Here is a 16,913-nt window from a genome sequence, read left to right as displayed (position 1 = left end):
CTTTAACATACCATTTAGTTTGTAAAGGCAACATGTTACACATGTTGTTGCCTTATCAATTGTAGGTATTACCTGCCGCAATAAGGCTGTACAACTCCTCTTCCGGCTGGCTCGATCGGGGTGATCAGAGTCAGGCTGGGGGATGTTAAATCATACTGGACTGTTCTTACTGTATATAATGTTTCAGATGTCTATTTTATTTTTATTCTATTTTTCTATAGCTGCTGTAATGCCTTAATTTCCCCCTTGGGGATCAATAAAGTACCTATCTATCTATCTATCTATCTAATGAATGACCTTTGGGTGGTCTTAAAACATATTTTGAACCATTTTACAGTGCTCTATTTGGATTCATGAACAATCATGGCAGAAATAACAAACATATGCCAAGTTCCCTTCTATTCCCAAAATGGGGCACAATCACCACAGGGATCAAGGTGGCTAAGGCTCAGGAAATTATTTGCTGAGGGAAAAGTGGCACAGCACACACCAGAGCATTAATTCAGGAAGTCTGTTTTGCCCACAAGGTGAAAAGGCCTTCAGATGGTCAGCAGGAGATCTCAAACCATTTCTCCGACACAAAGGCCACAGGAATCAGCTGCCTCTCAGTAGGAGAAGGTCTGCGGGACAGAAGATGGAAAGAAAAGAACAATAAGGGTCTGGGAGTATGGAGACTTACTTGCTATCCAGCTCCCGGTCATGCAGCTACAGAGGGGTCCAACACTGGAATTACTTTACATGCAAAATAGTATAATTTTACGGGGAGATTGTGCCAAAACAAATCAGCCATTACCCATAGGTTTACGGCAGGAAAAACTCAGGACACTACTCATGGTAAATAACCAATCGAGTCAAAAGGGTGATTGCCAATGTCATCAGAGCTGAGATCATTCAGTGCTTCAAAACCCTATCCTGCTGTACCTATTTCCATTGTAGGTGGTCTTATAGATCGGAGTCTGCTGGATCATCTCGTCCGTGTAGACGGGCACGGCGGTCCGCACGCACTCGTGCGAGCACTGTAGGCTGTCGTTGTAGGCGGTGAAGATGTCCACTTTGCTGGGCACCCTGGCAGGGGTGAAGTCTGTCAGGTTCTGGCAGCTCTCCTCCTGCTGGTGGATCTTCCGCTGATGGCTATTGTGACGGCCATTCCCCGTCTGTGCACAGCTACAAAAACACGTACCAAAAACAAGAAACAAACATAAAATCATACCTTGTACCACTGTGGAGGGAGTAGATCTCATTTAAGCTTAATCATGATGATTATTTGAGAAAATGAGACTAAATTGTGGAGTAAAGGAATCTTTCCTACCAGTTTTTAAGGACAAGTGTTGTTATCAAGGCTGCAATAACCATTATAAGAGACACAGTGATTGTAATAATCTGGTGAACTGCCAGACCTGCAATGAGACAAAAACACAGAGAAAAGCAATGAGTTATGGAGCAAACTGTTTCACATACAGATAGGATCTGCTAAGCTGTAATTAATAAATGAATAACATTTTAAGGTGTTTTTTAATTTAACTGTGCTGTGCAGATACAGTATATGATTTAGACAGCACCAAGGGCAATCTACTAAGTGTAAGATATCATCGTTTCCTATTCATTATGCAGAACAATTCATTATTCAATCAAAGCCGACCCTCAGCATATCTACCACCATAGTTTTTAGTAAAACACTTTCCAAACTTCTCCTGAACAAATGGAAAATGTTTTCAAACCTTTACCTCAAAGCCTTCACCTCAATCTTACCTCAGTATTTCACACCGATATCATAGCTTTTGGAACACTCCCCACAACAAATAAAGCAAACAATATACAGTATATATCCTAGAGAATCAGAAATAACTACATACTCTGGGAATTGACAAAGAAAGAACTGCCATTACATCATCAAAATCTAGGGGAGGACGATAACCAAGAAAAAGTGTTATTTCAAATGCCGTGTTGTGTACAGAGTAGCTGGACACAAAAGAGGTAGTGTTCAACTGGCATCGAGGGGTGAATTCACTTAGAAAGGAGAATGCAGTCTGCCTTATTTTCTGCTCCTCATCTGCGGACGCTCTCTGTGACTGTTTAACGACTGATTCACAGAAGTATTGATGCAAATCAAGAGTGTGCAACCACGCCTGAACTGCATGAAACTGACAGCTCTTAGAAGATGGCAGAGTCACATGAGGAGAATAGAGTACTAGACTATAAATAGCCGGATTATTAGGTAAATGGCAGTTAGATAGAACTGTGTAGCCTACAACCGAAGTCTTCTTTCACCCAGTTAAATTACATCCCAAATTATCTCTCAAAGGATAATACTGATAACACGTTGCATTAATTGCTTCAGTGCAGGCTGGAGTATTCAATGCAAGGAATGATAACCAGCAATAATGAGGCACTATGGAATCGATAGAAATACTGTCGTGGTTTTCTAATAACGATGTGCGTAATAACCAAACAAGTTCGGGTGAATGTAGACCCAATTCAACCAATCAAATCAATTCAAGTTGCAGCACACATGTCATCGGCTAAACTATTTTATTCCCTATTCATGTTTTCATTCTTGATCCTGCAAAAACTGCTTCTGATAGACTGAGACCAGCTGTGCCGATCCAGTTGGCTAACCGCCGTTCACAGACCATCTTGATACAGTAGATGACATACAGAGGGGAGTGAAATGAGTTTACATTTATTCTATTTTTTTTATCTTTAGCTATTGGGATTGGAATCGTGCATTTCTTTTAGATTAGTATTCATACCCAGACATAAGTACCTGGAGTGGGCCAAGCAATTCTACAATTCCTGGTATTGCATGGGATCTTCATGTGACTGATATGAAGTTGCTGCAAACAGTCTTTGCACTCCAAATTGCTCACACAAGTCTCGAACCTGAGACCTCTGAATTGCCAGCACACGTGACCACCGTCTCCCCTAAATACGTGATGGAAAACAACTACGCCACCGAAAAGCTAGCAATTCGACGGCATGTTGTGGGTATTTCAACTTGAACCCAGTTACAAGTTACACTCACCCCTTTAAACTCGCGACACCACAGCAACCTCAGCAGTGGAGCTGAGTGCAATTGCGGATCCGGGTCATGGCACCACTGTAACTAACGTCAAGTTGCTGCAAACAGTCTGCGCACTACGAGTTGCTCATACAAGTCTCGAACCTGCGACCTCTTCAATTCACTGCCGTCTCCTAAATACCTGATAAGATGCAATTAGATGGCGTGGGTGGAGGTATTTCAATTTGAGAGTTTACCATCTCAACTTGGTTACATTCGGGTGGCAGGTTCAATGTTATCTTTGATATCCTCAGTAAATGTATTATTGAATGACGACTCAGCGTGTAGAACCGCAGATTTTTCTCTCTCTTACAGTATAAGGGTATATACAGTACACCCTACCTATGGAAGCTTCCCTAGCAACTTTAGGCCTATAAGACATTACAATGACCTAGTCTTTACCCACAGACGGTTGTATCTGACGACAGATCAATGTTGGCGTGGAGCAGAGCCCGATGAGTCTGGCAAGAGAGACAAGATAGATAGATCATGACATGATTACCGCCAGGTTTTTAACACCAACACATTAATTGTGTATGGCAAATTGCAAGGATGTGAATGAATGAATGGTGAATTGGGCACTCTCTATAATGAGCGTCATTTAAATAAAATCCACCCATTTTTGCACAATTAAATATGCAAACAACACAATTTAAATATGCATGATCCCGATGGCGTCGCTATTTGCCAGGCTGCGATGTTTGGTGTGCTTTTCAGCCACTGCGGGTGGTTTGTGAATGAGACACATTTTTACGGTTTGGTGGTCTCAAAAGCTCCGCAATCCTTTAGTGAATTGCCCCTAATTGTATTGGCATGCTTCAATTCCAGTGTATTGGCAAAGTGCATTTCTTGCTTCAAAATATCTTAGTGCCTTACAGTCATGGTAGTTATAAGAATGATACTTCCATGGTTAGCATTTCTGTAAACAGAACAACAAGACCAATACCATAATAAGACAATTATCTGTGTCAACCCAAGAGCTAATAAGAACAAAGAAAACGTTAAACCAATACCATAGCATTTGCACGTTTCTCTGTGGTATATCATATGCTCCACTGTGATGCCCTCTCTCTGACCCTTGCTTTTGCGCAGCATACATCAGTGCTTATAGGATCTCCAGATGTTTTTCACCGGATCATTCCGTCTGACTGAACACTGAATTACAAAATGCTGTATTGTTTTACTTGACATCTGGAGACCCCCAGGGTGCTGATCTCTCACTTTTGGAAAAGTGGTGTAATCCACAAACACCAACATGGTGCATGTCAGCAGTACGGATGACTCCATGCCTGGAGTATGGTGTGTGTGTGGGTGGTGGTGGTGGTGGTGGTGGTGGTGGTGGTGGTGGAGGTAGGGTGGGGGGAAACAATCCACCACTGCACTGAGTAACCATGTAGCAGAATGAAATCGTCCTCACAGTCCCATACATCCAACTTCCCCATCAGCCAAATGACTGCCTACTGTTCCAAGACAATTTGTCTTCGCGATAGCTCAAAAGGATATGCCACTCAGTCATTTTAAAAGGACATTGTCAGGGCTTCTACTGACTGCTGGCTGGCTGGGCACTCTCTCATTGTGCATATGCACTTGGATAACAAACTTCTGTGGACAGGGCACACAGTGAGCCAGGTCAACCTTGGATTAATGATATCTCTGGCTGGCTCAGGAAAGCCTCCCTTCCCCTTCAAATCAAAGTCCCTCTGCAGCAAAGGCACATTAACTTATCTGGCAAGTCATTTGCATTTCTCGCTCACTTGTGCCCCCTGCCTGTCTCGCTGACATCAAGGATGAAAGTTGAAAGTGTGGCGTAATAAATTAACATCTGTCCAGTTCATGGATAATAGAGCTCGCCCTTGACCTTGATCAATAGTTGAGGTTTCCCTGGAGAATTGTTGAATTTGTATGTTCGCATCAGTGTGAATAGGTGTTCTCTAGTGGATAATGTGGCTTACTCAGACACTAATGAATATCAGACTGAAGCCCAGCCATACAAACCCTGTCTATTATAAATTAATTTCTGTGGCAGTGCATTCAGAGGAAAAAATAATATATGTCGGATAATGGCTATACTGACACATCTGACAGAAGAGTCCAGCTTATTCTCACCCAGAAATGCCAGTTGAAGGGAGAAAAATTTGGACCCGCTATCTCAAACTCTTTGTGCTCTGGCAGCGAGGCTGAAAAATCACCTTTGCCAGTCACCTTGCTTTAGAGGTGCTGGGTTAGGTTTTGTTTGGACGATCAGTGCCAGACAAAGAGAGAGATGGAGCGAGAGAAAAAGAGAAAGAGAGCTTCTGACCCCTGTGCCAGCAGGGTTTGAGCCACACCATGTCTCCCGGGGAGAAATAAATTAGGTTTTCACTTTCTGTGGTCATGACAGTTTGATGATGAACATGCCAATGACAAGCATGGCAGTTTAATAAAATCTCCCCTGCTATCTGCCTTTATTAAAAGATCACCAGGAAAAGTCCAGTCTTATCTGGACTGAAAAAAGGGAACAATAAACTATTTAATATTCTATATGATATACATTTACCTCAAACAAATGCATGCAGACGAACTGCAGTATCTCTGTCTTAATTGGCCAAACAAGAACCATACTGTATAACAATAATAATAATAATAATAATAATAATAATGAGACAGAGCTGAAAAAAAGCTTAAATATTGAGTCAATAGTAACAGAGACAGAAAGAAAAGGATAACTCTGCATGCTGCAATCTGTCCTCTAAAGAGCAATTTAAGAACATTGAAACAGAACCTCAGGTCTTCATCAGGTCTGTTCTCTAGCTTTTCATAAAACAGAAGCAAGCATATCTGAGAGAGTTGACCACTTTAGAAACCAAACTGTGGTGCTCCCTGTTAAATTGACATTGGCTTGGCTTCATATCACAGCTGTTGACCCTCTCATTCACATCTGTGTTTGCTCCCAATGGCAGAGCCTGTCAATATCAAAGCCTTGATGTTTGAATTGCTCGGTGTGCATCGATTTGGAACTGTTATTGGAACATTTGAGCTTGGACCACACTAGAGCAGTTTGTCCTCCAAAAATTGCCTCAATAACAAAGCCATAACAAGACATGGCCAAATAAATGAGAAATGTGTCCAACTCGCTTTCGCGCTGAGGATAAGAGACCAATATTTTATGTAATGGGTGCTCTTAGACATTTGTTGTAAATGGGCATTTAGCGCTTATGGCACCATACCGCCCGCGCGCGATACAGGCTTAAGAGCTCATGAGAAATGTGAGAATGGCCCCTCATTTGTGAACAGAGCCGTCGTGGAGATCCCGCCAACTCCCTCCTACCCCGCTGCAAATGTCGGGAATCCGTCCCTCATTTATAATGCATTAAACTTCCTGGAGAGTGTGAGGGCTGACTTGCAGTGAGACTTAACCCTCTGCTCCCCTACGGCCCTTCTCCAATCCATCCTCCCACGCGTGTTACCTATGCTGGGGGGGGGTGGGGGGGTGGGGGGGGCGGGGGGGTGGGGAGGGGGGAAGTGCATGGTGAGGGCAGGGGAAACCTTCTGTTGAAGGCCCACTGATGGTTCGCAATTGACAATTAACGCTGATGTCAAAGTGTCAATCTGGGCTGATTTCCACTGAGTCACCGGGCAATCTAAAACACTTACAGAGGAAGAGGGTGCTTCTGGAGAGAGTGAGATCAGAGGCAATTATTCAGCACATCTTTTCTCTCTCAATGTCAAAGGCAGCGCTGCATAATTCAATCATTCCAGATAGCAAACTCAGACAGGAGGGGAAAGGTGGTCGGACTCTTGCAAGAGTTCACATGATTGCATTACATACCAGAAAATACAGTTGTCCTGCATGCCTGTGCATAATTTGGAACATTTAGGAACGTCTGGCAAGCGGATTTCATAGTGTTAACAAGAAAAAGTGGATCGACTTGGTGGAAGAGGATGCTCTTGTGGCAACATATTCCACATGGTAATCCCTTGCATATCCACCTCACTTAATATCAATGTTTCTTCATATCATTCATAACATTTTTAGAGAACAAAACCAATGACAGGCACCCACACTGTTAGAAATGCCCTGGCTGCTGATTCAACCGCATGCATAGATACTGTATGTCGTAATACACAAAATACACTGACTGCTGATTCAACTGCATGCATAGATACTGTATGTCGTAATACACAAAATACACTGACTGCTGATTCAACTGCATGCATAGATACTGTATGTCGTAATACACAAAATACACATGTACACTGTAAGGCGCAGCAATGGCATCAAACACTGGGATAAGTTCCTGCATACAAAGGTCTAATCAACATAGAGTATACTGCCTTAAAACACTTTGAGCGCCAATGTGTGTTTTCACATGGTGTGACTTAATAACTGCTGTGAAAGCCACATCCCTCTCCATGCCTGACTTTTTCTCAATGATTTGTTTTTTGTTTTTGCATGTTAGCATTGTTAGAATTTCAAAATCACAATTTGAAGCGTCTGGAAACGTTTCATAATTATAATAACCATTGCCGCCCACCAAAGTGTGATATGGCATGATGGCCCATCAGCTCCTGTGTGTGTAAAGGTTCAATTTTACGCCTCTATATCCATGAATATGTTCTATTCAATATGTAAGCCCTAAAAAATAAATGACTCCTTGAGTCCTGACTCAACCAAACCAATGCATTTTTTTGTATGGTATTTATCAAATTGAATGATTACACTGTAAAAAATGGCAAAAAACATTACTCTGGTGATGATGATTATTGCTGACAGCACGGCGCTCCTAGTGTTAAATTGGGAAGAACAGTGTAGGCTGCTTGCCAAATAGAGAGCTTGTGATCAGGAGCAAGGTATTAATGCTTGATAAATGCTTTAAAAACTAACCCTGATGTGAAGTCATGCAACATTACTTGAAATAGTTGCATAGTGGTTGCACAGTTGGCCTCTATCCTACAATTATCACCATGACTACCCTCATCACATATGGTAGAAACTGAGACGCTCCACTTATTGATTAATTGGTTTTCAATAGGAGCACCACAAAGTTGTCTCTATAGTACAATGAGTGCCTTATGTTGTCCAATTGTTTTTATTGGGGGGGGGGGGGGGCTATATTTCTCAGGGCAGGGCAGAAACCACCACAATATATCACAAAGTAAATACTTAAAGCATTGTTTTGTTGTTTTCGGATTTGTTGTATAAACTCACTTTCGAGTGTATAATGCCCTCGAGGCTGTGATTTATCATCAATATTGTCACATGGTAGGGGGTTTGCTGGCACTCCGCTGCCTGTCTACCATGTGACAATATTGATGATAAATCATGGCCTCTCGGGCATTATTGCTAAGTCTGAAGCAATGATGGTCAAGGTCTGTAGGTTTGGATTTAATGGCTGCTACTGGGACACAATGTACAGGTCACTCTGTATGTTACAGCATATAGGTTATCTGGTTACAGTTCAGCATGACCAGCATTTAAACCATTCCTCTTATTTTAAAAAGAAGAATAACCCATATTTTGAAGGAAATTTTAAAACAAACCCGGAAGTGGGTTTGACAACCAAATTGTAGGTGCCAGCTCGTGTTCCTATCTTTACTCAGTATTTGTTTGTAGCTGGCTGTAATGTTGACCAATTCTTAAGCAGCCTACGGTGTCTCTTATGTGGATTTATGCAGCATTTCTGTTGGATGCTATTACACTTTTGGTGAGTTACTTTTAAGATGGCTTTGTAACATGTTTAGCCACTCTACTAAGATACGTAAGTGTTCGTCTAGCTTGCAAAATACAACACTGTGCTAGCTCAAGCAACAAGGCAACTTCAGCTACATCATGTTCTTACCTTTGTATTCTGAACAGTCTTGCTGCATTTTACCACAACATTCTAAATGGCCAGTTTCTTCTTCAGTATCTAGTCTGGGCTGTTTGCACAGTACCTGCCGGGAGCTGACAATGTGTGCAATGCTAGTGCTGGCGAAAATGGGATGGATGTAAAATGTAAACAAATCATATAATTGGTTTATTTGATTGAGAGCACACATCCTATTGAAGTATGGGCAAGTCGTGGTGATGGACGCATGACCTCTTAAATCACACCCATCGAAAACTGAACATTTGAGAGACAGTAGAAGGGCTAGATTTTTACATAAAAAATACTGGAAAATGACAGAAACCTCATTTTTCATATTTGGGTGTTGCCAATTGTATCTGGTGAAGCCAACATTCAAACCAAAACACTGGAAATTATGATTTTCACTTAGTGGGCCTTTAAGGAGACCTTTCATCAGTTAGAAATATTGGTAACCCATTAATAAATGTTGGTAAATCATTAATAAATAATCCACAGTGTTACATTTTACATTAAGGTGATATTTTATCTGTTATAAATGTTGATAACTCATTAAATAATGTTGGTAACTCATTAATAAATGGTTAACACTGTGACATTTCATCAGTTATACATGCTGAATGCACATGTGACTTAATTATCAATGTGGTCTATCATTGATTAACCCAAACCAGTTCAGAGTACTAACCACACATTGGTGAACACAGAGAAGGGGTAAGTAGTGGATAGATATCAATAAATAACATATGGGAACCTGCACTGTGGACATGTTTAAATGAGGAACGTGTTGACAAGGACATCAGGATTTCAAGGATCAGGATGGGCCCTGGGTTAAAAAACATGATGACATCTGTACTGATCTTCACATTACTGTATGTAAAGATGTGTGTTGAATCAGGTTGGTGCCAGCCGAGCATCCCCACAAATCAGGAAACCACTTTGCAACCCTTAAATGATGTAAATGATGTTGCATGATTTCACATCAGGGTTAGCTTTCAAAGCATTTATAAGTACATTTACAGTATACAGCATTAATAACTCCTGATTGCAAACTCCCTGAAAGGCAAGCATCGAGTGAATATCAAACAATTTAAACTAATGAGCAAACTGCTTGTAAATGGTTTCTAATTGAACTTTGCACACCGATCGTTCCTGTCACTCCAACAAGGTTGGATGTATGAGCGTTGTAAAGGTATAAATAGAGCTACATTGTAATCTAAACTAAAATGGTAGCTTGCCAGTAGTGCACCTTTTTCTTCAAGGAGGATATGTCAAGCCATGAAAGCACTGAGCATTAGAAACATAAAGTATAGCAGCATCTGCTCAGTCTGGCTACTTCATCTCCTCTTGGCTGAGTTTCCGTAAATCAGAGGGCTTGACAGTGCATGCCTGTCACCAGGCATCAGCATTTAAGTCCAGATTTAACACTTGGGAAGAAGATTCATTTTTACCCAGTTTATTGAGAGTCAATATAGAGTAATGGTGAGATTATTGGATTGCCATGGTAACCGGAGGGAAAAGTGTCTCTCTCTCTCTCCTCTTGAAGAACCTCTATTGAACACCTCTACAAGTCAGAGGTCACAAGTCACGTTAAGCCCAAATTTGTTTCACCTCTTTAAAAATATATGCTGAAGCACTTGAGCACTTAACATACATTTTACATGTGTTCACTTTGCTTTACTTAGCCTCACTACACTTAACCTTACCTTATTTAACCTCTCCACATTGGAATAGGAAAACAAGAGCAGAATCATGAGCAGCATTTTATATGTCTTCCCTTTTGGCGATGTTTCAACATTTACTTATTACTTGACATGTTCGTCTAACCTCTCGACTTCAGGACGCGATAACAAGACCTGAGATATCAGCAGCAGGTCTCTACTGCAGTTTACTCATATCCATAATGAACCTGACAGCTCCATCTGTGAGGCTATGAGGACTGCAGCGAGCACAATCACCGGGAACAATCACCAAGCATCTGGACGCTCCACGGCTATAAATCTTCACACGGTGGCCACTTCATCATGCTGTACTGTGTTCCATGACATGCTGCAGCACAGTACAGTAGAGGCTAGTGTGTCTGCTAACATGATAACCTGCCCTGGTAGCTCAAACGCAGCACTGTGAGTTACAAAACGTGATATTGTTCAACAGTAAAATGGGCATCAAGTATCAGTGTTTAGTCTTAATAAAAAAAAGATGTGTGAACGTTCAAAGTGACTTAGTAAAAAAAATATGCCAGCAATTGCAGAAGTATACAAAAAAAAAGACAAATAAAAGACAGATAAATAAATGGCCTTTTTATAATTTGACATCTGGATTAAATGGATGGTTCAGCCTATGTTCATGTTTAGGTGAAATATCATCTAACCCTCATTCGTAGGCCAGTAGTGAAAGCCTCTCCGGTTCTCTGTTCTCCACTTTGCTACCGGCTAACAGTTAGCAGCCCTCTCCAATAGACAGGATTCAGACAGACCTTAAGCCTCGTTTAAATTACATGCCAAAATCTCCTCAGAGAAACAAGAAAATAGTCTGAACCGTCCCTTTAAGCATTTGGGAATGCATATTTTCAATAACGAGCATTCAAGAATTGTAAGAGAAGATTATGTGGAAAAAAACATGGTCAGACACAGTTACTAGGCTCCATAGTTTTATTGATATGTTATGAACCTGCTGTTATTTCTACAAGGCCATTTTAGACAACAATAGCCTACAGTAAAGCTCAGACCAACCAAGTGTCTGGGGATGTTGAGGGTGGCTTGGCTGTATCCTGGGTGGGTTAGTTGAGGGCTCACACTGACCTGACATGCCTGCTGTGGGAGATAGCAGAGAGAACAGAGGACGTCCATCCGTCCATCCATCCATCCGTCCATCCAAACATCCGCCCCTCCGCCCCCCCCCATCCCAGCCACCAACAGTGGTTTTGTTTCATCAGCAGTACTGAGCACTGTCTGTGTTTGGTAACTATACTTTTCCCTGAGGCAAGCATGTGCAAGACTAGGTTTTTTTGTTTTTGAACTCATGGAAATAGTAGAAACGTTCCTTTCTCACTTTTGCTTTGGCTCTAACTAAAGTAGTGTCTCTTTTTCTATCCGTTTTCTCTAATGGCAGACTCATAATACCCAGATGATAGGTGGGCTTAATCCTAGAGTACAATATAATTTTTTTCTCATCAGCTCTGATGTAACCATTTGAGTCATGATGATAACCGTCTCTTTTTGAGACGCAAAATCAAACAATCATGTTTGAGTCATACAGTTGATTGCCCACAGTGAGCCCATACCGGAATGAGAATTAGTGGATCACAATAAGCGTAATCAGCAACCAGCACTTGACTCCATTGACTTTGGTAAAACGTAGCCTGACAAAAGATATCAGGGTAGGATAGGACAGGATGTGAGTCATATGATGAGTTTCAGCATACAAGGTGACAGAGAGCATGAAGATATGTGTGGCAGTTTTCAATTTCAGAAGTGTGGCAGTTTTCAATTTCGATGTGCCATATGTTCAAAGACATCCTCAACAGAGAATAAGCTGAACTAAATGTGCTTTGGATGCATTGGGTAATCGTTCATAAAGCCACAATGTCTTGCGATGATCAATATGTTCCACTAGTGATCAATATGTTCCACTAGACCTTTGGTGGCTCTATTCAGATATTGCGTAATTGTATGACATTTATGTAAATGTACCCAATAGGGCAAAGTCAATTAACATAGTGCTAGCTCATGCATCGTTAAACATGACTCTGGTTTTATGAGCACCTATATAGTCTATTTAAGAAGCCCTGTCTCCTAGTTGATTTAATAAAAGGGTAAATAAAATGGGCATAATTTATGTGTTAGCAGCATGGAGAAGCCTCCCATAAAAAATGACATACTGCTCTGCTGCTCTGCTATTTCAAAAGGACGGTTTTGCATTTACGTTGTACCGTTTAAACCCTAAAAATGACCTAAAACATGCCCTTGCACTGAGGGTTATTTCATTGTGCTATTGTATAACCACAGGCAAGCAGTAAGAACTATTCACAAGCTCTACCTGAAAACCACAACACAGAATTTTCTTCAAAGGAGGTATAGAATGGGTATATAAATCTACAGAGATGAAAAAGAATAGCAGCATGCTATTTTGAAACAACAAACAGTAAAACAAGTGACAGGTTGGTTCTGAGTCACAGCTTTTTTATCACTTCAGGGAATAGCTCCAGCATCCTAAAATATGAATTGGCCAATTTGTATGGTTAAAAAAATTCTTCGGGGCTCGCGTCCCTTACTACCTAGACAGTCCCTAAACGTCCAAAGGAGACATTCAAGCCGAGCACACTTCCAATAACTGACAGCCCGTAGGCACCCAAAGGAGCACGCTTTCATCAACGAACGATGTTTCAGTTCTCTCACACGCATACTCTACATACTTTTTCCTGACTTTCTGTATCTGACCCTGACAAAGGTACTGGATTGCTTCTCTTGGTGATAAAAATTGGGAGTGAAATAGTGTGCAACTCTCCTCTTTTCTTCCTGACTTTACATGACATGCCATAACAAACATCTAACCCCTGCCAGCATGATATATTAACATAAAAGAACAGAGAATTAGAGAAACTCACAGATAACAGAGGATTAGAGAAACAGATCAGTGAAATGGAGAAACCGATAGAGGGCAGAGAAATAAGAGGCGAGGGCTTACCTGGTGTCTCCCCGTATGGCTTTGGTGGTTTGACAGTCTCTCCCAAGCTGACGCTGGCCTTGGTGGTGGTCAGCCTCCTCGGGCGCGGGGTGGTGACCACCGCGAATGTCCTTTGGGGGACCTTGGTGGTGGTGGTGGTAGCCACGGTGGTGGTCAAGGCCTTGGTGGACAGAGTGGAGTTGGACGCCGCCTTCCCATCGCCATCAAAGCTGTCCTCCGTCCCCGTGGGTCCCCAGTCGATAAATCCCGCCACCGTGGTGGTCCTGCCATCCTGAGACTTGTCATTGCCGTCCCATTTGAGCTGTCTCCGCGCCCTCAGTAACAACCTCACCGCGTCTAATTTGCTCCCCCCGGAAAGACCCACCGCTGCATACGAAGCCCCCGCCTTGGTTGATGAGTATTTCAAACGGCACTCCTTACATGGCTGTCCTTTACGTGCCAGCCTCCTGTGCTTCTGACCCCTGACCTTAGGCCCCAACCCTCCTCTGCTGTCCGGCGGAGGGACAGGGTTGAGGAGCCGACGTGCCAGTGGGCTCACAGTCCTCCAGTGGAGCATGCTGGGGGTGTCCCAGAGGGGTGGCGAGCGAGGCCGGGGGCGAGGCACAGATTTGGGGATGAGCTTGATCCCCAGGCCCTGACTGAGGGGGCTACAGAGGGAGAAATCCAAGGTGAGGTGGGTCATGGCCAGGAGGATCCACACCCGGCGCCCTAGAGAGCTCCCTGGCCGTAGAGCAGACATCGGACTGGAGAAAGAAAGGGTGGGGGAGCCATTTTAGTTTCGGCACTATTGCATGTTCAAAACAAAAGACACCAAATATTTTCAAAATCTTTCTTGAAATTCTAAGATTGACATTGCTGAAGCTACTACACTGTTGAGGCCCCAGCTACCTACCTTGCAGAACTTAGATATATTGATGGAATAGCGTGCACATCTGTATTCCACACCCACTTGCTTTTGCTCCCGGGCAAAGTTCTGCTCTCTGGCTAACTAAACTCTGGCTAACTAAACTCTGGCAAATTGAACTCGATAATACGATAATAATTAGTTTAGTGGAGCACGTTAAATTACAAAGGTCAGACACAAAATAAATGTTGTAATGCGTTGTCAAAGATTATGGCTTTAACCTCTATTGCGTTCTGCTGTCAAAAGCAACAAGATTTTATCCTTGATTTTACTGGTTTATTTAATGTATGATTAAATGTAGAGGGACAGGGTCAGGCCTAGTTTAGTTGATCGTAAATTTCAGCATAATCGCTCCGTATAGAGTGTTATGTATATTTTATTGCATTGATTATCAGTGAGATGAAGCTGAAAGGTGTCATACCATGTCAGAATTGGAAATTGCTCGATGTGGATATGATGTTGCAAAACATTACCATTAATATAATCATGAACACATTGGTTGTCACTCAACTCTTTGTCATCATAATTGATGTTATCTGCATCATCAAAACAGTATTTACTACTATTACAATTGTGTACATTTTGACCTACAGTACATAAAGTATTGTTTATCAGTTAGATCATCATCATTATCAAAACTGCCCTCACAATATACTGTTGCCTACACATATTGCAAGCATTGCCTAGCCTAGTACATTTCAACCAATGTAAACTGTCCTTACATTGGTCTCATGTAAAACGTTACCATGTTTCTCAGTGAGATCCAAATCCCCACCGCGTTTTACTACCCAGACTGCAACACAGATAAGAATTGATCTGCAGAGTGCAACCTTCTAAAGCCCCTGTTACAAAGCAAAACTATTGATTCCTAAAGGAACAACCTCATCATGGGGTATCTCTAATCTTTATTGTCCTTGGTCAATTTCATCCCACACCAAGGACTCATTTGGAGGTATTGCCGAACAATGGAGGCATTGGAGTGAATGGGTTACTATCCTAAGGGGAGGACAATGGGTTGCTAAGACGATAAGAATGCACCAGCTCAGACCATCATCAAGCATCATTAGCATTAATTGCCGCATTAAGGATTGATGAATTATTTTCACGGATCAAAACACCTTTTTGATGAAAAGGTATGGAGATTTATCTTAAATAATATATCTATCATGGTACAACTCACTGTGAGTGAACACATGAAATTCTGTAAAGAAATTAAAACAAATGCACAGATGTAGTTTGATCCGCAAATGCAGATTAGATGCTGATTCTAACGCTAATGTATTGGATTGAAATGAGTGGATACCGCCAGAATTATTGTTATCTCTGATAAGGGAAGTGGTTGTTAACCGTCCTGAATAATATTGATTCTGGCAGGGAGATCGGGGATAACACCTCTGCCCTGTCAAAAAGTGCCATGGAATGTTTAATGACCATCTTGGTTCAGCATCTAACCCACTGCTCTACTGGATTCAGTAAAGGCCACAGGGCAGCATTCTGTTCTAAAAGGACACAATGTGGGTGTGACATCATGGGTGGAACATGTCGCTGTAAGCCTATTGCTAGTGAGACCTGGCATAGTGGGTGGTGTGGTTGACATACTGTGCAGTTATCATAACATCCTCGATGAAAGTGGTGAGGTCATCACACAAGGAGATAGTAAACTGGATGACACATGTAAGCAGCATGAAAATGCCCCTGCATTACATCGTTAGCTTTTGATTTGGTGCCAGCAAGGAATAGGTGGCGGTTGACTGAATTAACTGTAAATTACATTTTCCAGAATCTCCATTGTTTTCATATGGGGATGTTAACATGTACAGACAAGCTGGTGCTATCATAGTAAGTGATGAAAGCCATGAAAGGAGAACCCCCTCGCTGCTATTAAAGATCATGATGTCTCTGTCACTGAGCTGGCATTGACATTCAAGCTTGACATTTAACCCCACCCCCCTGCTTCCAATTACCATGATACATGCAGATGGCACTGTGGGATCATGGGAGTGGAAATCATCTTTGGGCTTATTGATCTTCATACCAAAAACAGAGGAGGAAAAAGACACAATTACCCAAAGAGGGAGCCCACATTCATATCCACATCTTACTGACGGAACTGGCAAAGGATAAGTTGATTGTAAACAATATGCATTATTCAGGTCGTCTTTAGACATCCACCAGACCTATCTATGCCTGGATCTCAATATACCCGACCCATTCTGCAGCTGGAGTCATACAGGGAATGAAATTACTTTCTGAAGCTACAGAGCGACCCATTAATTAGTGTGTCCGTTCGCCTGGAGGACTTGGGCTTGAAGGTCAGGTAAAGACTTCCCTGAATGGCGATTTCTGCAATGGGTTCACAGGCAGAGGCAAATCGAGAGAAAGCCGCACGCATACAAGCAGACACAGACAGACAGAGACACATACACATAGATAGACACAC

The 16,913-nt window shown here is 42.1% G+C and overlaps 1 protein-coding gene across 1 annotated transcript in view; it reads right to left on the bottom strand.

Annotated features, from left to right (window-relative positions):
- Positions 1 to 547: 547 nt before the first annotated feature.
- Positions 548 to 16,913, bottom strand: part of ajap1 (adherens junctions associated protein 1) — a gene marked incomplete at both ends in the record, with an annotated part of 33,692 nt that continues 17,326 nt past the window's right edge. The window contains 4 exons of the mRNA XM_083674861.1: positions 548 to 620; positions 922 to 1,164; positions 1,310 to 1,397; positions 13,570 to 14,312. Of these exons, the coding sequence (XP_083530987.1) occupies positions 548 to 620; positions 922 to 1,164; positions 1,310 to 1,397; positions 13,570 to 14,312 (1,147 nt within the window). The remainder of the gene's footprint in view (positions 621 to 921; positions 1,165 to 1,309; positions 1,398 to 13,569; positions 14,313 to 16,913) is intronic.

The sequence above is a fragment of the Argentina silus genome (assembly GCF_951799395.1).
Source record: "Argentina silus genome assembly, chromosome: 8".
In the NCBI taxonomy this organism is placed as follows: domain Eukaryota; kingdom Metazoa; phylum Chordata; class Actinopteri; order Argentiniformes; family Argentinidae; genus Argentina; species Argentina silus.
This window is presented reverse-complemented; position numbering and strand designations above follow the sequence as displayed.